Raw genomic sequence first — 21,007 nt, 5'->3', positions numbered from 1 at the left:
ACTCCCGATGAGAAGACCCGTGCGGGGCAGCATGGGAACTGACATTCCTGGGCCCACGTGGCTGTGCGAGCTCACCAGCAGTGCTCACGTGACCGGGCATCTGTCGTGGCCCAGGAATATATTCTTAATATTTATAAAATGTTATTTTCCCGACCATGGAAGCATAACCTACTTATGTTGAAAATAAGTATATTAAAAGAAAGCTGAGTTAAAAGTTTTATTCATTCAACATCTCACATTACAAATATTTAAAAATTATATGCATACTGGTATAAATAGTCATTTGCAAACTATTTAATAACATTAATTTTCCACTAGCACTTCAACAAATGAACTCTTTTTAAAAAGGAACTGTGTTATATAACTTAAGAGTAGAACATACAAAAATAGGAACTTAACGTGAAAATGACTTTAATAAAAAATGAATTACCCTTATTTAAAATGCTATAATAAATACTACAACCTCCCCATACACAGTAAAAACTATATGGAAATTCAGCCAAGTAGTACAATTAACTGACATACTTAAATAACTTTTCCTTCTGATAATATGAGCAATACACTGGAAAAAAAAACATTAGGGATTAGTAAAAACTAGACACCCACTTGCTAAAAGTTTCACTTCCAAAAAATATAACAAAAATCTGATGAAAATTATAAAAACTAATTATACTTTAAATTTTAAAAATATAAAAAATAAAACAGTTGAATACAATATTGTCCCAATTCTTACAATGCTATCAGTCACAGTAGCTTTAAAATAAGATAATAAAATAAAGCAAATGACCAAAACCTCTTTTATTCCATTTTTAAAAATAATCTCAAATTTACATTAGTAGAAAGATTGATTTCTGATTCTTTTCTTTAGAAACACCAACAAGAAAGAGGATTACTCTTAACAGTAGAAAATGACATTTTTAAATGTCTGCAATTAAAAACAAAGAATTACACTGCAAAGATCTTTCAAAAGTTTGAAATAAGTATTGCACATAACTTGAAGTTAACTTGCCACAATTCATCACATTCAAGTTTCAAATCACCTTTTAACAGAAGATTCAACTCTTCAAAACAAAAGGGGTGAGTTATCAAGTCTTTCCAACAGCACTCTCATCAAATGCTAAATTCATTCACTGCAAGTTTTCTTTTGCATTCTGCAGAGGTCTGTGTATGGAGAAGTGTGTATATTATACCAAAGCGTGGGGACCAGAAGGGGGGGGGGGAGAGGCTCCTTTACATAGAAAATCATCAGAAACACTTTATTTTACATTGCAAAAATAACCATGTAATTACTCTGTAACTACATTGTAAGTACATGGCTGGTGCCATGCTAGTGCGCTAGAACTACATGCTTGGTAAATTGAAGTGATACCCTAAAATCTGTAAACTAATTACATGTTAATTATGTTTTGAGTTACATGGTAACTCCCAACTACAATCCCATGTAATCTGAAGGACATGTAATCGATAAAGTTCAGAGTAATAGATAATCATTGTTTATGCCCTGTAAATTGAAGTGTAACCAAATAATCTGTAAACACACTTGTCACACAATCACAAGTAAATATTAGTAGAATAGCGATTTCTTACATTAGTCATGCATACTAACATTACACACCTGTCCCACGGCAGGCTGGTTTTTTCCTTTATATATAATTTAAAAGAGCAGACATCTCTGAATCAAACACTTAACATCAATTTATTAATATTAAAAATGGCTAAACATTCACCAAAAAATGTCTGCGTTATGAATAATTTTAAAAACTTAGTAAGAAGCTGTAGACAATTTTGTCATTTTAAATTTCTACCCTATGCTTATGCATTTAATTTATTTTTTTTTAGGAACTACAGTGTTATCTGTCATTTTCATGCGAATTTTCTTCATTAATTTGTGACTTCACATAGACTATCTCTTAAATTCTAGGTCCACCAACAGCTGGTGCTGGGAAGGATGTTTAAGCAACATGCTTTCTCTTTTCTGCAGACTCTAAAATAGCATTGCCAGTGCACAACATCCATAATTCAAAATGTATGCAGAGCACTGAAATGTATAAAAAGCAGAATATAAGAAAATAAAATTTATTAAAATTATTTATATTAAAAAATGAAGTATATGAAGATCTCTCAGTAATAAAAGTACAAAAAGCTACTCTTTGCAATATGAAAAATTGAGGTATTGCATAAAGAGATATCCCGTCAGTGAAAAGTGTGCCTAAAAATGTTCACTGTTGGAAAAACAAGATATACAAAAGTAGTGCATAACAAATATACATTATGTGCATGACAAAATAAGTTAGCTACAAAAACACTGTACCGAAATTCAGCAGGTCATGTACAAAGGGAAAAATTATTATTCAAAGCTAGTTCTCAAACAGTGTTATTTCTTGTTAACTCATCACACCTGTTTACTGAGTAGGAACAGCACAATAGCACACCCCAAGACGCCTACAAGCGTTTAAAAGAAGAAAAAGAGGCAAATGAACATTCCACTTAGGATTATGTAGTTCAGGAGAAAAGAAAGTCCCTGACCAGCTACGCGAGAGCACCCTCCGTCCACGTGGCTGCTTCCAGCCTCTGCAGGGGCCGGAAAGCCGCTCCCACTCGGTGTTGGACTACTAGACAGCAAATGCCTCCATTTTGACCTTTGGAACTGCACAGGTACAGCGTTCATTAAAGCCTGTATTAAATAAAGGACTGCTTTTCCTAGAGACGATCGGGAGGGGGCATCAGCCAGGTGGTTCCACCGTAGTGTGGGGCAAGTCTTTGGTTTTGAAGGATCCAAGATGGTACTGTTAGGTAGCACAACTAGCAAGATTGCCATGATGTTTTTTGAAAACGTTTTGCACACTGATGATAATCTTTTTAATGGTGGATAGGGCATTTAATAAGATAAAGTCAATTAAAATCAAAGTTACTTCCAAGAGCAGGGCTTCAAGAGACTAATTTTAAATTCACCCCTGAAGCATACTGTCCACACATAAGAATGCCTTTCCGAGCTAGGATTTTATTTATAATAAAGCATGCATTACTCAACGAAGTTGGCACTTCAAACACTGACTATGTCCCATGCTCAGTTCTGAAACTGTAACGGTATTTTATTTTATAGGAAGAGGAAGATAAACATACGGACCTTTGCAGATTTACACAGTTACTTAGTTCAACAGTGCAGAACACTTTGCAACTACTCAACTTTTTTTTTTAACTTTTTTTTTTCATTTTCTATGTTACAACTAAATTACAGGATACCCAGAGTAACTTTAAATCTAAAAGTAAGCCAATCAGCAGCCAATTAGTGTATTGATTTTGTCTTCCAGTTTTGGCTACGAGTGTATTTTAACACAAAATCAAAAGGACATCCTTGAGGTAATGTCAAAATGGAGAGCAAAGGCTGACACCTGATGAGTGTTAGTACATTAGGATAGAGTTTATACAGAGCATCAAAAATAAAATGCAGATACTTGTCCTTCGGGAGAGGAAATGCTACTTTTCCACCAGTTGTCGTTACTCTAGCTTTGGTAGGTTTCCTAGGGCTGTGACCAGCTAAGTAAGTTTAAAAATAAATAAGTGCACTCCCCGCAGTAGTCAATTTCCCCAATTTTTACATTCTACATGTTCACAATTGCTGAAAAGAAAATAAACCTAGTTCTGCCTACTTGACTGCTTCGGATGTGGAAGTAACTCCGAGGCAGAATGAAATTATATTCGGCCTCTGAACCCTTCCAATGAGTGAGAGGCTGCTTCAATCTTGCTCATGCATCTGTGTTCGCTTTAGCATGCTATTTCCTGTTAGTAATTGTTAACTTCCTCCCCTGCCTGTAAAAGAATAGAAAGGGGATGGAAACAGAGTGAGGCAACAAGACGAAAGAAAAGAAAGAAAAAGCGTTTCCCGGGAGACAAGCTGTGTCAGGATAGACTAATAGTGTTATTGTTGCATGGTTATTTTAATAAAAGTATTCTTATATGTTATATTATTAACAATAATTTAATTAAAAACCCAAAATACTCTATCATTTCATTTCTCTCTTAATCTCTCTCTCTCTCCTCCAAGAAAATGTTGCGGGAAGTATGGATCCCCTTGCTCTCCAGCAGGAGAATAAAACTTCCAGGCAACATGATGGCGATAGGAAAAAGGAGTTCATACATATTGTTTTCAGTGACACAAGAATCTACAAAACACCTCTATTATAGGCCATTGTTTCATTATACTATTGTTAAGTTAGACTGCTACAGAGGGCATGCCAGCGTGAAGAGGCTGAGGAGGGGCAGAATGAACAGAAGAGTGCACTTATTCTGAGGCCTGAAAATGAGCACTGTAGTTCTCCTCTAGTTCCAGCGGAATGAAATATGCCGAGGACGGTCCCCGCCCTCCTTCACCAGCGGCTTGTGGAACTCCCTGCCAGCACGAGAATGAATAGCAGCCCAGCAATATTCACAGTAATACTGCAGACAGGTAACATTAGCGCAGAAAAATGGAGCAAACTTTCCCCCGCAACGGGCCCCCTGACATTCATCACACAGCTGATCATCCAAGACGTATGGCTTCACTTCCACCTGCAACCAGAGGAAAGGGGGGAGGTTACGTTTTCCGGGACAGTGCCAGACCACTCCTCCTCACTGTGCGCACGCACTTCCGTCCCTGTCTGAACCACTCTGGGCCAAGGTGCCCCGATTCTCTTACTGAAATTAAGAGAGTCCATCTTTTAGGAACCCGTCAGGTTTTTATAGTCAGCATTTTACATTTTTGTCATATTAAATCAACACTTTTCAAAGGCAAAAAGAATTCCACAGAAATCAAGTGAAGGCAGCTGAGCATTATGAAATTAAACCCCCAGGAGAATTTTCACAGACACACATCAGCATTTTAATTAGTGGATTTGGCTGTTCATTATATGTGGAATTATGGTTTAAACAAACCCAACTAAGAGCTTCCCCGCTCCACAAAATAGCCCTTCACGAGTCAAACCCTGACTTCCGTGGCGGCTTCTGAGCGGTAATCAAGCCTGCCTGTGGCTTCTGTTCACAGCGCACACATCTTGATTAGAATTGCAAAGCTGCTACTCTGGGAACCCACATGCAGCTACATTCCTCACAATCTCCAGCCCTGCGTCCTCTAGTCAGTAGGAAGGGTTTACTTGAGGCTAAAAGCCAAAGGTGCATTTAGGAACTGGGCCTGCTCCAATGTTCAATAGGCCGCCTGTCATTTGAGCCTCTTGGGTATTAAAAATAACCTGGCTATTAATGAGCCAGTGGGAATAGCGTGGTTGTTTTTAGTCTTGGACTCGTGGCTGAAACTCCCTTACACTCCCTTATCCAGATTGTCGTTAACACCGGTGCCATCCAGTTCTGACAAAGGGGAGCCGGGACCAACAGGAGAAGGGTGACAGGGGAGACAGAGGGGCAAGGCACTAGGAGGCCACTCCTGAACTCTCCAGAGAGGCAAGAGCACTGGTCGAAGATCTGGATCAGAGGCGTAAAAATTAAGTCTCGATTTCTAATGACTAACCGCACAGCTCTGACACCTGTGTTGGAATGAGAGACTGTTTCCTCAGATGTTCTCATTTTTTAGTGTGAATCAAACACAGGAGGCATGTCAGCATCCACTGTGGCTAACACTGCACCTTCCTCCATCCTCACAACAGAATCTACACCCTTCTCTTCAAGCGGCTCAGCATGACGGCACTATGATCCTCAAGTCAGTACTGCCTCTGACACAGAATACACATGACCTGAAGCATGAGCAGTTTGTGTAAACCACTACTGCCTGGGTGAATTCTACACGCCGACTGGAGAGCGCTGGGCATCCCAGCCAGGCCTCGGAGAGGTGCCGTCTGCCATGAAACAAGGAGCCCACATGAATGCAAATCAGCTCATCGTCTCCTCCACACCCACAGGGTCTATGAGAAAAGTCAGCTGACCTCAGCACTGCTCCCAGTGCGGCCGCTTTCACACTCTGCACATTCTTATCTCAGCTCAAACTAGGAACAAACCGTGTGCCCACTGCAGTCGGCACAGGCCCCACTATCTACCAGACCATGAACTCCGAGGACAGGGACGTCTGGTCCTTGGCACGAAACCATTTGTTGAATGCATGGAATACAAAGATAAGAAATGAATCTGTGAGTGCAAAGAAGTAAGATAGATAATGGAACGTTTCAAATCCAGTAGGAAGTAGAGGGAAAAGCTATCTTTGTGGTTTTCTCCAGCCCTTTGATTCAGAAGAGAAACCCCAAAAGAGGAATGTGAGGTGCTGAACACAATGCTGACGGTTCCTACCTCGCTGCAGGCAGGACAGGCCACAGATGAAAAGACTGTGCCTTCTTCTACTTAATCTGTTATAAGGAAATACTTCTAACGCATGCAGACCTAGAAGTAAACTTACTCAATCATTTGTCACACAATGCACTGGAAAATAGGGCTCACTGAGGTCTTCACAATGTCCCAGGATGAAAAAAAAAATGTCAGGAGACCTCAAGGACATTCATGTTCGTACACTTGCTAAAACATAGTGTGAAGGATTTGGTAAATATTGAATGATTGACTAACTGAAGAAATGAATGGGTGGATGTAGGTGATAGCTTAGGAAAAATTAAATTGACAAGTAAACTGATACAGGGTTCTGGGTAGGCTACTCAAACAAGGATACAGAAGCAATTCCTAGGAAATTCCTACATGTATTATAGAACACACACCTAGAGGTCCTACAGGCATAACTGTCAGCTGTCAGTTTATGGTCATATAAAATTCCCCCATCCAATCTTGGTAGTGACACATGTGGAGGGCCATTTCTAGAACTTTCCAGAATGTAGTCTAGGACTTACCCGTTTATCTATCTCTCCGTGCTGCAGCTGAACAAAGCGGGCACTGATAGCAGCTATGTAACTCTGTTGATTAGAGAAGGCGACTCGCCCGGCTCCTTTTGGGTATTTCAGCTCAGGGTCGGTATCGATCCCAGCATAGCACACGCCTCCATACAGCCGATCCATTATCATGGCAAGCTCCACTAAATAGGAAAGACGCAGAGAGGGGATCTGGAATCAGGAAAACTCAGCTGGCTCACCAAAGGTTTCATCAAAAGCAGCTCATCTGCATTCTGAGCTCATGTCATTATAATTATTCAAATCAAGCGTTATTATAACCAGTTGTCCATCTATCTTTTAACGAAGGGCAAGGGCTCTGCTAGGTATTTTACTTATGTTCTCTTTCAATCTCCACAGCAACGCTATGAAGTAGGCAGTAACTTCTTGGGGAAACTGAGGCACGGAGATGATCAACCAGTCCAAGGTCACAGGAGGTGGAGTGGCACTCTGGGCGTGGCACCCTGGCCTATACCACGTTGCTGCCATATATTCACCGGCTAACAAGGTCTGGCTTGGTGTGAACAACCATTTCAACACCAGAAAGCTGATTTGGTAAGCTCTCTGTTGGAGGCCCTTCTGGCTTTTTCCATCAAAACCCTGTGACCTTTCCCCACAGGCTAGCTACTTGCCAATTCTCTTATAAAAACTTGAAATAACGAATGTATCACTTTCTCCATTATATGTTACAATTCTGAAACTGCATTCTTGTTCATTTTCTGATCTTTATCGTACTTATACTACCAAACCTCAAATGAGTTGATGGGGATGAAATTTCTTCTGTTAGTACTATGCTAAAAACACGATACACTGCTGAGAACCGTATTAGATTTCAGAGCCCAGCAAGCAGCTGATAAGCAAACGAGGACATGGGAAACAAACACTAACCATCGCAATCCAGCATCTGTTCTTGAAGGGGTTGTTTATTTTCCGATGATGATGCGAGTGATGGTCATGGGCATTATAAGAAACTGCACTAAGCATCCTGCATTGGCTATCTCGCTTAAGCCTCAAAACAGCTCTATATAAAGGACATACACTTACTACTCCATCTGACAGATGAGGACATTGAGAATTAGAGAAATTAAGCAATTGTCCAAGGTCACTCAACTATTAATTGAGAGCAGAGCACATGAATTCAAACCCAGACACTTTGATTCCGGAACTCTTAGACATGAACTCAAATGCTTATGGGAGAATGTATCCTGAGAAGCCTTTATAAAATACGTCTTATGCTAAAGGGTGAGGAAGGCCTTTTGTTTAATCATACCTGCCCGCAATGGTCGAGGAACACCACCAACAAATATAGTTTTTCGTGGGTCGAGAGGCTGTGAGCCATCCATCACGAAGTCACTGTCACTGAGGTTCCAAGGCCGAATCTGCACCTGGGGAGTGTGCAAACCCAAATGTCTCATTCCCGGTACAGACAACTTGTGGGGGGAAATGTTTAAAATGGTTGCAGAGTATTTTATATTTTTAAAACAAGAATTCACATCATTAAAAGCAATAAAGCTGTAAAACTAGAAAAGATTTAAAAATAGTGTATCCTAACCCTTCATTTCATTTTTGAGAGTAAACTGAACAAATGTGAACATTTAATTGCCTATTAGAAGCTAAGTCTATTATTCAGAGGAAACTCGGCTACTTTATCAAATGTATTATCAAGTGAGGTCTTTTAATAGTAAAGATTTACCAATATTTTAATTACTCAAAAGTTCAATGGCCAGATAACATGCACAAACATACAGAATGTCAATGTTAGGAGCTTGACAACAGTAACAAACTTCATTCCCAGTCTACTTACAAACGTGTCAATGAACAGAAACATCAAGATGCTGTGGGTTTTTCAAACAGAGTAGAGATGGAGGCAGAAACCTGAAGCTATTCTCATGCTGGAATGCACTTACTGGCTTGTCTTTGATGGTGGGACTTGAGACACACAGGTAGAGCTTCCCATCTTCTTCAATGCACGCATCAATGAGAGCCTGGACAGAGCTTTCATCTTGAAATAGCAGGAAAGCATAGCCTGGTGAAAAGAGGGGAAAAAGGCTTAGACGTTCTCCTAATTTTTTTATTTTATTTTATTTTTTGCAATTCTTCAAGAGAAAGGAAATATAAACTAAAACTAATGAAGGGAAAAGGAGTTCAATTTCTTTTTAATTAAAACAATATTCCTACCTACAGTCTGATAATATCAACATTAACTTCAGTTTGATACCTTGAAACATCTTTTAGAGTAAAATTAAATTTGAATTGAATGTACATATTAGGTAGAAATTTTAAAGATGCATTTGGGAAAATAGAAGTTTAACAATGGGAAATTTTACACTGAAGGTAAACATTTATGAAAATGCTAAACATTAAACAATAAGAGGATAAATGTACGTGTATATTGAATCTTGAGAATTACCTTTCGGAGGAAAATAGGATTTGCTCTCTGCCTTATGAGGCCAATCCACAATTAAAGGGCCAAAGCGACGGAAACTAGCTGTGATCTCATCTAATAAACAACAAAGCAAAATAGTAGATTTCAATATTTTTGTGATCATTTTTGGGAATTAGTTTAGAAAAAACAGTTTCAAATCTCCTATTTACAGAGCAGTACAAAAAACTTCCCCCCAAAAAACAAAAACAAACAAAAAACAACTCCCGCATCCCTTCATCTAGCCTCCCCAACTGTTAATATTGTGCACATTTGCCTCTTCCCTTCCTCCTACCTGCACGTCTACATGAGTCAAGCTATTTACCTGTCTACCTACCACCCATCATCTTTTTCTGACATGATGCTCTATAACCCATAATGCATCTGTTGTGACCTGCTCAACAAGGTCACTTCCTTATGTACTACCACAGAGCACTCCCGATCAGGAAGTCAGTACTGATACAATGCCCACATCACAGACTTTATCCCAACAGCATCTCTTTTCCTTTCTGATCCAGAACACGTGCTGTATTTGGACATCATGTCCCTTAGGGCATCATCTTCTTCAATTTGGAACAGATCCTCATTCTTTCTAGTCTTTTACGGGCTTGACAGTTTTAAAGTACGCAGGCCAGTTATTGTGTAGACAATGCTCACCTGTCCGTACTGTTTCCCCGTGACCATACGCATGCTGTGCATTCTAAACAGGATTCCCACCTTAACAATACTACGCCATCCTGTCCTAATTGGGCATGTGAAGCTTGATCACCTGGTCAAGTTGATCTCTGCCAACTTGGTGTTGTGTTACCCACCAATATTACATTTCCTCATCAACTCTGGCATGCATTAAAGACTCCAGCCTGCACCAGCTTCCACAATGAGAGTCTACATCTTTTGGGAAATACATAACTGAATTTGGCCAAGGCAGCACACACAGACAAAAATGCAGTTAGCACTTATGTCTTCCCACAACAGAATCCTTGAGTTTTCCGTGATGTCTGCTCCTTTTCCTTTAGTCTCATCATTTGCTTCTGCTGGTTCCCAAAGTCCTGCCCCCACCCCCTTCCTCCTGTGAACTAATGCTATAGGCTGTGACAGGAAGATAGGAAAAGAGAACAAGGCAATCAAATCGGAATACCTGGAGCCAGGTAAGATTGCTGTTTAAGAGTAACCTCTATCTATGCGTTTCCTACTGTGTGCCACAGTCTGGGCACTGGGCTCTGGATGCTTCTTTCTAAGTATACCTTCATCGATGTCAGGAGGCAATCCGCCCACAAACACCTTGCGAGAATATCGCTCCACTCTTTCTCCATTCTGGTGAGTGAAGCAGTGAGGTGAACCCAGGCCACTATGAAGAGGCTGATCCCCGCGGCCATCATCCAAAAATCCATCTTCCATTGGAAACAGTGAAGACTGACCTGGAATAGAAAGCAGGGAGAAAGCTAACAGAAAATGTTCCAGGCCACTGGTCATCTTGCACAACAAACAAGGCAAGCAGCTGATTCAATAAAACTGCGGCTTTTCGTTTTCTCACTGAACAACCAATAGCACCACTGCGATATGCTCTTGAACTCCCATCACCTTCAAGTCCCAACTGAGTCAGAGAGAAAGGACAGGGTTAAACAGAGGGCTGCTCAGCTATCCCTCTGGGATCCAGAAACTCCAGTGAGGCGGGTGGAAGCACAGCAGGAGAGAGCACTCCTTTGGAAGCAGGCGGCAGCGCTCAGCAGTGCCTTGGCAGGGCCGCTGGCCACTGGCAACCTAGACATGTACACTGAGTATTAGATTCGACTGTCAGATGCTGGATCACTAAAACTCTAAAGAAAACAACAATAACATGGCCTGCACAATCTCCTCTAAGAATGTCCTTAAAAATGAACGTGTTGATTTTTAAGGTGAGCACTCATCTGAGTTACATTAACTAATGGGATACAACTAAACCCATTAAATGCTATTATCTGACTTCACTGTCTGGTCTAAGAGAATTTAAGATTTTTAGGCATACTAAAGACATATGTTCTTTCAGTTGAGTAATAATCTGCTAGAGTGCTATCTAATTCTAACAACTAGTCATTAAGTTTGATGTTGAAAATCATATCATCTAAAATACATAAGCAGAATAGACCAGGGATGCCAAGTGTTTGTATTCTTCCCATATTGACCTGACAGCAAAATTCAAACTTTGAAATCATGAGCAAAACACAGCTACAAGTAAGTGCAGCGTCTCCCCCGCACTGGCCACTGCTCAGGCTGCCAGTCTCGTCTAGGTCCTGCACAAGGAACTCGTTAACGGGGCCTGCAGAAATGCTCTCAAGTGCTCTTCCTTCCCGAAAACATGCCAATGTCCTCTGGTTGCCACACTTCTCCTTCCAACTCTCACTACTAAACACAAATAATAACAGTGTATTTGTTATCCTGTAAAATCACAGCTCAAAGAGTTATATAATGAAGACTAAAAAATGACTATAAAATTGGAGGCTATTTCCTGAATGACCTTCAAAAATCACTTACATTTTGAAGCGGAGCTGACTCTTTAAAATTCTCTAGAATTTCTAGAGCTTTCCCCCAATGTTTCAAATGTATAGGATTAGCTATTTATAGAGCTAATCTCCTTTTAAACCTAATGCGTTTTGCTGACTTGGTTAAACAAAAGTAGAACAGGTATTCAAGTATAATTGAACTTCTAATATACTCAGGTATTTTGAGATGATTTGGGCTGTATTTTCCTTTTTAAAGAATCTTAACTTTTTTCTCCTAAGAAATTCCTTTTAGAAAGAAAAAAAAAGAAAACAAATCTTTAGATATAAATAAATTGAGTTTATAATATAATATAGGGAAATTATTTTGGTTCAAATCTAAATTCTACCATTTTGACTCCTTAAAAATGAGAATGTCTATAATGTTAACTACAATGAATAAAGTATGTATGAATCAAGCCTAGGTTTCATTCCCCCACCCGCTGCCCCATGAGGATTAGAAATTGAGCAAACTTGGATCCTCTCCAAATACAACTATACATTCAGAAGTTAGAAACAATAATGTTACCTCTCCTTCGCCCATATGTCCTTGCTGCATGTCAAATGAGAAAAAAAAAAACACAACCTTTCAAACATTGTCAAAAGGATCAATTGTGATTTCATCTACCAGCTTTATAATTGAAAAAGATTGGCTATATATAATTTTGTCTCAAAAACAAAGAATCTGGATGGTGAGAGGTCAATCTTATACTTTCTTTTTTTAAGTTCTTCAAGGACACTTGTTTTGAGGGAAGCTTTTTGTTGTAACTGTCACTCAAGGTCCAAACTAATATGAAACTAAAGGAGTATGTCACGTGATCTAAACCAACTACCATATTAATCTTCTTTTCTCTCAAAATTCCTTGCTAACTAGCAATTTAATGAATATCACAAAATTTAATTCTTGGCTATTTCACCATGACAGGAGAAATAGCAATTGTATACTACTCTCAATTAATCCCTAATAAAGAATACCATAACAAATGAAATCTTTAGGCAATTTATAAACTTCCTTTTGGTCAAAGGTTTCTTGACCCTAATCAAATCTTCCACTATACCCCAAATGTTGAAAAGTACAAAGTTTAGCTCTAACTGGTTTGGCTCAGTGGATAGAGCATCAGCCTGTGGACTGAAGGGTCCCAGGTTCGATTCCGGTCAAGGGCAGGTACCTTGGTTTCGGGCATATCCCCAGTAGGGGGTGTGCAGGAGGCAGCTGGTCGATGTTTCTCTCTCATCGATGTTTCTAACTTCCTATCCCTCTCCCTTCCTCTCTGTAAAAAAATCAATATATATTTTTAAACAAGTATAAAGTTTGGCATTTTATCACCAAGCAGGTGGCAGCCAGGAAGAGCAGTATATTCATATAATTATACGTATTTCCCTGAATACTCAGGAATGGCAACATGAACTTTAAATCAGAACACTTTTGAGAAAATGCCTTCCCTGAAAAAAACTGGCATTTATAAGCCCAGCCTGTCCAAATACCTCAGTTTTATTCAACAAATGTTTCCTGAATGCTCACATTGCTGGGCACTGTGGGTAAGCACACCCAGCCCTGACTCCACGGCCACATAAGTAAACACTGAGAATGTCATGTGCCTATTTGCTATGGTAGTTAGGTGACAGGTGAAATGGGAACAAACTGAGGAGGAACAATTATTGTTGTTTTTAATCCTCACCTGAGGATATTTTTCCACTGATTTTTAGAGAGAGTGGAAGAGAGAGGGAAAGACAGAGAGAAATACTGATGTGAGAGAAACACATTGATTGGCTGCCTCCTGCACGTGCCCCAACGAGGGCCTGGGCTGGGGAGGAGCCTGCAACCAAGGTACATGCCCTTGACTGGAATCGAACCTGTAACCCTTTGGTCCACAGGCCGATGCTCTATCCACTGAGCCAGACCGGCTAGGGCGAACAATTGGTCTTGATTTAAGGGGCAGAGAGAGGGCTGAGTAGCATTTGAGGTGGACCTTACAAGAAAATCAGAGCAAGGCATTGCAGGGTGGTGGTGCTGCAGACGGTGCTGCGATGCTCAGGGAAAGACGCCCAGAACAAAAGCAGATGGAGCAGGGGGGTCTGGGCTGGAGATGAGGTTTACACAGGAGGAAGCGGAGCTATAACTGAGTTAGAAGTGTAACTTAGAGGTGCCACATGCATCTTCTCCAAAATGGAATTACGTCTTAAGCAAAATACATTTCTACCATTACTAGAAAACACTGGATTACACCAGAGTACTTGGGCAAATGGACTAAAACAGCATAAAATCTCCCTCCGCGGTGAGGTTGTCCTTTACTAGGCCTTGTTTGGAGAAGGGAAAGGTAGTCTCTTACGTTGTCAACCTGACGGAGGTCAGAAAGACAAAGACAGCACAAGAGCAGATGCTTCTCCAAAAACATTCTATTCATACAACTAACTGCACGGGGGTTTGGGGAAACTAATGATTTGAAAATCTGGGTTCTGCTGATCTCAAAAAGTTAACTGATGTTGCTTGGATTTCTGTGAAAATATATTTGAAAAGTATAGGCTTTTAAAAGTTACAAAACTAATATTAAAATCTCATAGCTTCCATTATTTAAAAAATAAATATAGTTTCAGGAACAATAAAGGCTACAGATCAAAAGCAAATTCAAACACTCTTAAAGTATTCAAATGGTACTTTCAAACTTTGATTTTGTACCACAAAATTAAGCTGCTTAAATGCTGATATTAAATCCTGAAAACTGTTTAGAAACATTTTCCCACATTAAGGGAAAATCAGTTATTGGCATACAATATTTATAATTATAAAAACTTCCCATTCAAATAGGGAAATTAATATAAATGAGTACCAAAATAATAAAAACAATGTCATTCTAGAAAACAGAAAATGAATATGTTTAAATGTATGAGTTCTACTTATTATAATGCTGTTAACATTATACGCTATTTTTAATGTAGATTTTGACATGTGACATATATAGGGGAATGCACACAAATCACAAATGTACAGATCAATAAGATTTCTATAACGTGAACACACGTGTGTAACCAGAACCCAGATACTGACAGAATGGTCAATGGTGCCACTTCATCTTCTGGATGAAAGACGTACGCAGCACCTTTTCCTCACCAACTGCAAAGTATACTTGGTGCAAACACATTATGATGAAATACTTGTTAACACAGATCCTCACCACTTTCCTGAGGAACCTGTCTTGCCAGACAGATTTCCAATCTCATGATTATCAAGTGTTGCATATTTTTGATGTTTCTCAAACATCCAAGGAAGTATCAAGTAAAAAAACTACTTTAACCTTTTGCACTCGGATGTCGAGTGTGACTCGACACGGTTAGCATTAGAATAAAGGAATCGAGAAAAAAGCAAGCGAGTGCAAAGGGTTAAATATGTTTAAAGAAATCTACATTTGGAAAACTTCTAGCTAAGTCAGCTGAAATAAACTGCTCAGAATTTTCCTTTAATTACCAAAGAGTACACTATTAAAAGATTTCAAAAATGCATGCTATTATTAAATAAAAATCTTCTAGTCCCATCGGGGTTAAAATGAATACTATTTATATGTTCATCTACTTTTATTTTTATTTCTTAGTTTTGATTTATAAAGTCCTCAATAAATTAATGTTTAGTACTAACATGATTCAAGAATGTTCTAAATGGTGTGGTGAAGGCAATGGTGGGCCCTATTTCAATACGTGTATAAGATATTAGGACACAGACCAGCACAGAGGAAAATCATGCAAACACAGAGAGAAGACAGCTGTCTACCAGCCAAGGAAAGAGGCCTCAGAAGAAATCAACTCAGACTTCTAGGCTCTGGTGCTGAGAAGAAATTTCTGCTTAAGCCACTTAGTCTGTGGTCCTTGTTATGGTGGCCCTGGCACACTAATATGTATCCAAACAGTAGCTAGAAAACGTGTTTGTTTTTTTTATATATTTAGAATCCAAGGATTCCCCCTCAAAAAAATCTCTACAACGAATAACCCAGCAATACATTGAATACTCCCCTAGGATGTGCACTACAGCATTCTTTGCACAGTTATCGATTATTATTTGTTGAATTATACTGGCAATACCTTTAAAAGACATGGGTAGTATATGAAGGCCACTGCATAGTATGAAAACTGATGAACTGATGACTGAGAATGGAAAAATAACCCCAACAACAGTGATTCACCCCACCGATGAGTAAGGCCTTTTTATCTTGTATGTGCAAACTCCAATGTCCTTCCAATCTAGACTGCGGAAGCTGGGAGGCTACTCGGAATCTTTCCTCTTGTTACTTATTTAGGATGTAAACCCCGTGTTTTTCCAAAAGCTTTGAGATTACTTGAAAATTTCAAAACAAGTTCTACAATAATTATCATAGTTGAAATTCAAATGTTCATGAGAGAAAGAGAATAAACAGCTCTTAGACAATTGTATCCAAACAAAACAAGAAATGGCTTTCAACTCAGAGAGGCTTGGAAGAAAAAGCTCTGGAAGTTACCGCTGAACAAGCCGAGTAGCGAGATATAAAGGGTTTAAAGCCGGAATAGACTATTTATGGTGGGTAGGGAACTCCTTACAGTTCCTAAAGTCTTAAAACTGAATAACGAATATAAAGCAACACAATGTATTAGGCTTTTCTTTTCAGTTATAAACTGAAAATGAATTAAGATGTGAAGAGATTGCTTTTAAAAGTGAATATAGTTAAGTTTTAGGTTATCTACATTAACAATAGACATAGAAAGCATGTTCAGCCACAATTTTTATATATTCTTCTTAATCCCTTGTATTTTTTTCCTTATAAATCTTTTAACACTAATATTCCTAACCAAAAAAAGTGATACTCTAAATATTTTAATTTTACTACATGCCAGGTGCTATGCTAATGATTTATATGCATTTAATCAATGTATTACACCAGATTTGCAATATATGTGCTCCCAAAACCTTAGCTAAAATGAGAACAAAGCTATTAAGAATCAATACATGAATGAGATCAATCTATCTAGAGAAGCAGCCCACCATAGAAGATGTTTCATAAATTTGATTGAAGAGACTGGGCTATGCCTATGCCTAAATCAAAGTGACTAAGAAATTGTCTCAACACCTCTCCACCTCCAACTCATTATAATTTCATAATTGTTAATCAATCTTCTATTATAATCCACTTTGCTATTGAAGGAAAAATAAGTCTATCAGTCGACTCCCACATCTGGTCCTCCTAGAAGCGTTATTCCCCATTACAAATGCATACATCGATATCTGGTCCTAGTCGGTTGGTTATTAGGAACTAACACTTGATCAACTCAGACAAAATCAAGTTCTGAAGCCCTAGGTCTGAGCCCATGACAGGCATAACCTCACACTCTGGGGTCTTGTCTGAGGAGCCAGCATGTCTCTTTGACCTATCTTTATTCTTTCTTTATCTTCCTATCTTTCAGTTTAAGCGGTGTGAACCTCGGCCAGTACACCCTTATAATAAATACAATTTCCATGTACACAATGGTAAAAAACATCTAGTCCCCTTCTAGTAAAATTTCAAAACAAATCTTTTTGGGAAAAGGTTACCTTTATTTTTTTCTTTGCCAAGTAAGGGTCATTAAAAATGATCTATTCATAAGAGCAGAAATATTTACGGGGGCAGGAGGGAAAGAAAAAACAATCTCCTAAGAGACGTTTTTAAAAAATTAAGTGAATTGAGCTTTAAGGACAACCAGCTAGAGAGTGTTTATTTTTCTCACTTCACCAAAGATGGACGCAGGGCACCTGATCTAATTTAGCGGCTTCCTGCGGAGACAGGGACAGAGAAGAACCGATCACTTTGTCTGAGATCACACAGCGGTATCTCAAACCTGGGTCACTGCACTTTCCATCCCGCAGCCCGACTCTGCAGCTTGTTCCCCAGGGAAAGCGACAAAGGCAACCTTTACCTGATCCCCTCATCCCGATGCCACTGTCACCACTGGGCTTTGTTTTCCGTCTACACACATTTATGCTGAAATCTTATATTTTGGCCTTATTTCTGGCAGTGATAGCATGAAAAGACCAAAGTCGGGTGAACAAGTAAGGTTTTTATAAACCGCATGTCTCCAGAGGATCTGATGCGCCCGCAGCCACTCTCATAAATCAAATCTCCTAACTTTTCCTGGCGCGACAACCCTACGTCCTTCAGAACACTGACTTCCAACACTAGCCAAAAAGAGGTCCAGTCATAAAGATAACTCTCAATTCCCCATTCACAGTAGACCATAGACAAGGAGTAGAAGTTGTGTGTGTGTGTTCTGTTTTTGGAATGATGAAAATAAAGCTATTTAGTCAAGAAAACTTCTTAGAAGTGGTGGGACATAAAATGAGTTTTGACAAATGGAAAGCAAAATGAACACACACATTTGAAATCCACTCCATAGTAAATGAGTAGAAAGAAGTAAACAGGACCCCTGTATTCCACCCAATTTTAACTTACAGCACTACCAAACAGACCATTCTTGATTCTTTAATTCCTTCTGCACCTACATGTCTCCTCCTTCCCTATGAATTCGTTTGTTTCAGCATAAGCTTATAAAAACAGAATGCCACAGCACAGTGGTAATATTTAGAATTGTAATCTACTTGGCTATTGAAGACACTGCAAAGGCCATAAAACTTCATTTCTCTTGTTCTAATTAGACAGCAAACAGTGAATGACCTTGTCCTTTGCAATGTCAACCCCTGTGGTCTCAGGCAGCTCTTCCTGGTTGCAGATCTCTGATTATCCTGGAACATTTCTCCAACTACATGGAGATGGTTTTATGTTGACATTTCAAAGGTCACTCGACAGAAGCTCAAGTTAGAATAAGCCATCCTTTTTATATCATTATATAATTCTCATTGTGACCAATTTCAAGACAGAGAACTGGTTGGCTCTCAAAGTTTAAAAAGGTCTTGCCACAATTTGGAGGAAAAGAAATTATTCATAAAATACCCGATAGACTAATAGCAACTTTCAATTGTCATTATAGAATAAACTAATGCCATTTCTCTATTTGCTGAAGCATAATTACTACATTTTTTCACCTATACTAACTGGTTTCAGCCTATGAACTTCACTAGGGTAAATCGATTATCACTTACCATTAATAAGCAGAGAGCTATCGGATCCTGGATATGAATAGTTTAGACGACCTGAAGGTAAAAGAAGGCCGTTACTAAGTTGATTTTCTTCATGGATGGTTTAAGCGTATGCAATAACAAAACTGAATTGCTTGTTTTAATAGATAAGGTATTAAAAAAAACTGTATTTGGGATAAAACTTCGTTGTGCTAATAACCACAATGAGTCAGAGGACATACCAATCAGCACGTTGACAAACATTCAAAACGGGAAAGTCTGAAAGTAGGAAAGTTATTCGGTCATTCTAACTTCTAAATCCCTATGCAAACTAATTTTCTTTTTACCATTATGTTCTAATACCAGTTCATAATGACAATCTTCACATTTTTAGCCCTATACATGTGAAAAAAATTTCAAATATATAGTATTTTGTTGCTTTTTAGAAGTATGTAATTAGCAGTAATATTTTTCTATAATTTAGAACAAAAGTGCCAGGCTTATGCCTACATGTACAGATATGCTAATGTGTTTAAATTTGCATTTTGAGAATCAGTACAGAAGGTAAAGAAAAACATTGTATTTACCTGTGACAGAAAATATCAAAGCACACAACACACAGCACAATGCCCAGAGCACAGCAGGCACTCAAAAAACACTGGCTTAGTTTCCCTTGAATTTTTTAAATGGATGCCCATGATGCCCATCAAAAAATTTGTGAAGGTGCTAACATTTTTGGAGGATGCACCAACTTCTAAACTGGTAACCCCAAATAAAGGGAGGATGGCGCTGGAAATGGTTTCTCCCTTTATAAGGACTTCTATTTATTTTCTTTTATTTTATTGATTTCAGAGAGAAAGGGAGAGGGAGGGAGAGATAGAAACATCAATGATGAGAATCATTGATTGCCTGCCTCCTGCACAACCCCTACTGGGGATCAAGCCAGCAACCCTGGCATGTGCCCTGACCAGGAATCGAACTGGATCTCCTTGTGCAACCACTGAACTACACAGGCTGGGCAAGGAATTCTACTTCTGTTAGGGGAGAATTTCTACATGTAAGTTGAGGTATCTAGACCACAAATCCTTACTGAATGCACACCATGTACCTAATTCTATGCTACACATGATAAAAATCACTATGGCAACATTTTTAAGTCTCCATGTTCCACGTGCCCATCTACACCCACCTTCATGAGAATGGTGGAGAACTTTCAACAAAGTCTTGCTCATGTAAGGAATGGACAGGGGAACCTGACTATTGATTCAGTAGCTACCATCGCCCAGCCCAGCGCTGTATAAGTGAGGAGTAGTGTGAGAATTTAAAACTGACTCAGAATTACAACTGTTCCACAGGAAACAGCAGTCTAAACTCGGACCCCACAGAACCATAGGAGGCTCTCCGAGGCTGGAAAAGGGGGTAAGCAGAGTTCTCCCATTCCCTGAGGCTGGGTGGGGCAAGCCTGCCAACATGCCAGGGAGACTCTCCCCGGTTCCACTGAGCACTACGCGAACCAGAGCTAACCCGCGGGCCTGTGGATCCAACAGCCATGTTTACAACTCCAGAGAGGAACGTTAGGCCTCGGCCAGCCTTCAACCTCTCCAAATCCTGCTTCTTTGAAAGAGTCTCCACAGAAATGAACTCACGCCGTGAAAAGAGAACATTGTTCTCCATTGTTAATAGCTTCAACTAATCCATATCCAAAACTTGAGAATCTAATATGAAACAAAATCTGAACTTAATAATTCTCCTGCAATTTACAATCAAATACAAGGATTGTTTTTACTGTTATTAAGTTGTTCATTATTCTATTTAAAATTTCAGCTTGTTCCTATTAAGGGAATGGAGGTAGGGGTGGAGATAAGGAAGGAGGAGGTACAAAATAACATATCAATTTATTCCTAAAAATTGGCTTCGTTGTTTAATACTAATCACACAGCTCAGTATCCAGCTCCACTGGAATTCCACCTGAACTGCTTGACTATAAGCCCGCATCTTCTGACCTGTCACAAGTGCGCTTTTAAAAAAGCACAGACTCGAGATGCTGGAACAAGAACATGACCCTTGACGGTTAAAAACTTGGGAAGGGGCGAGCTGTTTCAGAATCACGTAACTCGCAGTAGCTGCTGACTTTTATAATGGAGCACAG

At 39.2% G+C, this 21,007-nt stretch overlaps 1 protein-coding gene across 2 annotated transcripts in view; it reads right to left on the bottom strand.

Moving 5' to 3' along the window:
- Positions 1 to 204: 204 nt before the first annotated feature.
- Positions 205 to 21,007, bottom strand: part of CPEB4 (cytoplasmic polyadenylation element binding protein 4) — a 55,141-nt gene continuing 34,338 nt past the window's right edge. The window contains exons 3-9 of one of the 2 annotated variants that reach the window (XM_079772195.1): positions 18,883 to 18,933; positions 10,518 to 10,691; positions 9,262 to 9,351; positions 8,759 to 8,877; positions 8,122 to 8,236; positions 6,816 to 6,997; positions 205 to 4,548 (exon numbers count right to left, since the gene is read on the bottom strand). In XM_079772195.1, coding sequence (XP_079628321.1) covers positions 4,321 to 4,548; positions 6,816 to 6,997; positions 8,122 to 8,236; positions 8,759 to 8,877; positions 9,262 to 9,351; positions 10,518 to 10,691; positions 18,883 to 18,933 — 959 coding nt within the window. In that variant the 3' untranslated portion in view covers positions 205 to 4,320. The remainder of the gene's footprint in view (positions 4,549 to 6,815; positions 6,998 to 8,121; positions 8,237 to 8,758; positions 8,878 to 9,261; positions 9,352 to 10,517; positions 10,692 to 18,882; positions 18,934 to 21,007) is intronic. The other variant, XM_079772196.1, reaches the window with a different exon arrangement.

Source organism: Cnephaeus nilssonii (assembly GCF_951640355.1).
Source record: "Cnephaeus nilssonii genome assembly, chromosome: 5".
In the NCBI taxonomy this organism is placed as follows: domain Eukaryota; kingdom Metazoa; phylum Chordata; class Mammalia; order Chiroptera; family Vespertilionidae; genus Cnephaeus; species Cnephaeus nilssonii.
The sequence above is the reverse complement of the archived record's forward strand: the minus strand, read 5'-3'. Positions and strand labels throughout refer to the sequence as shown.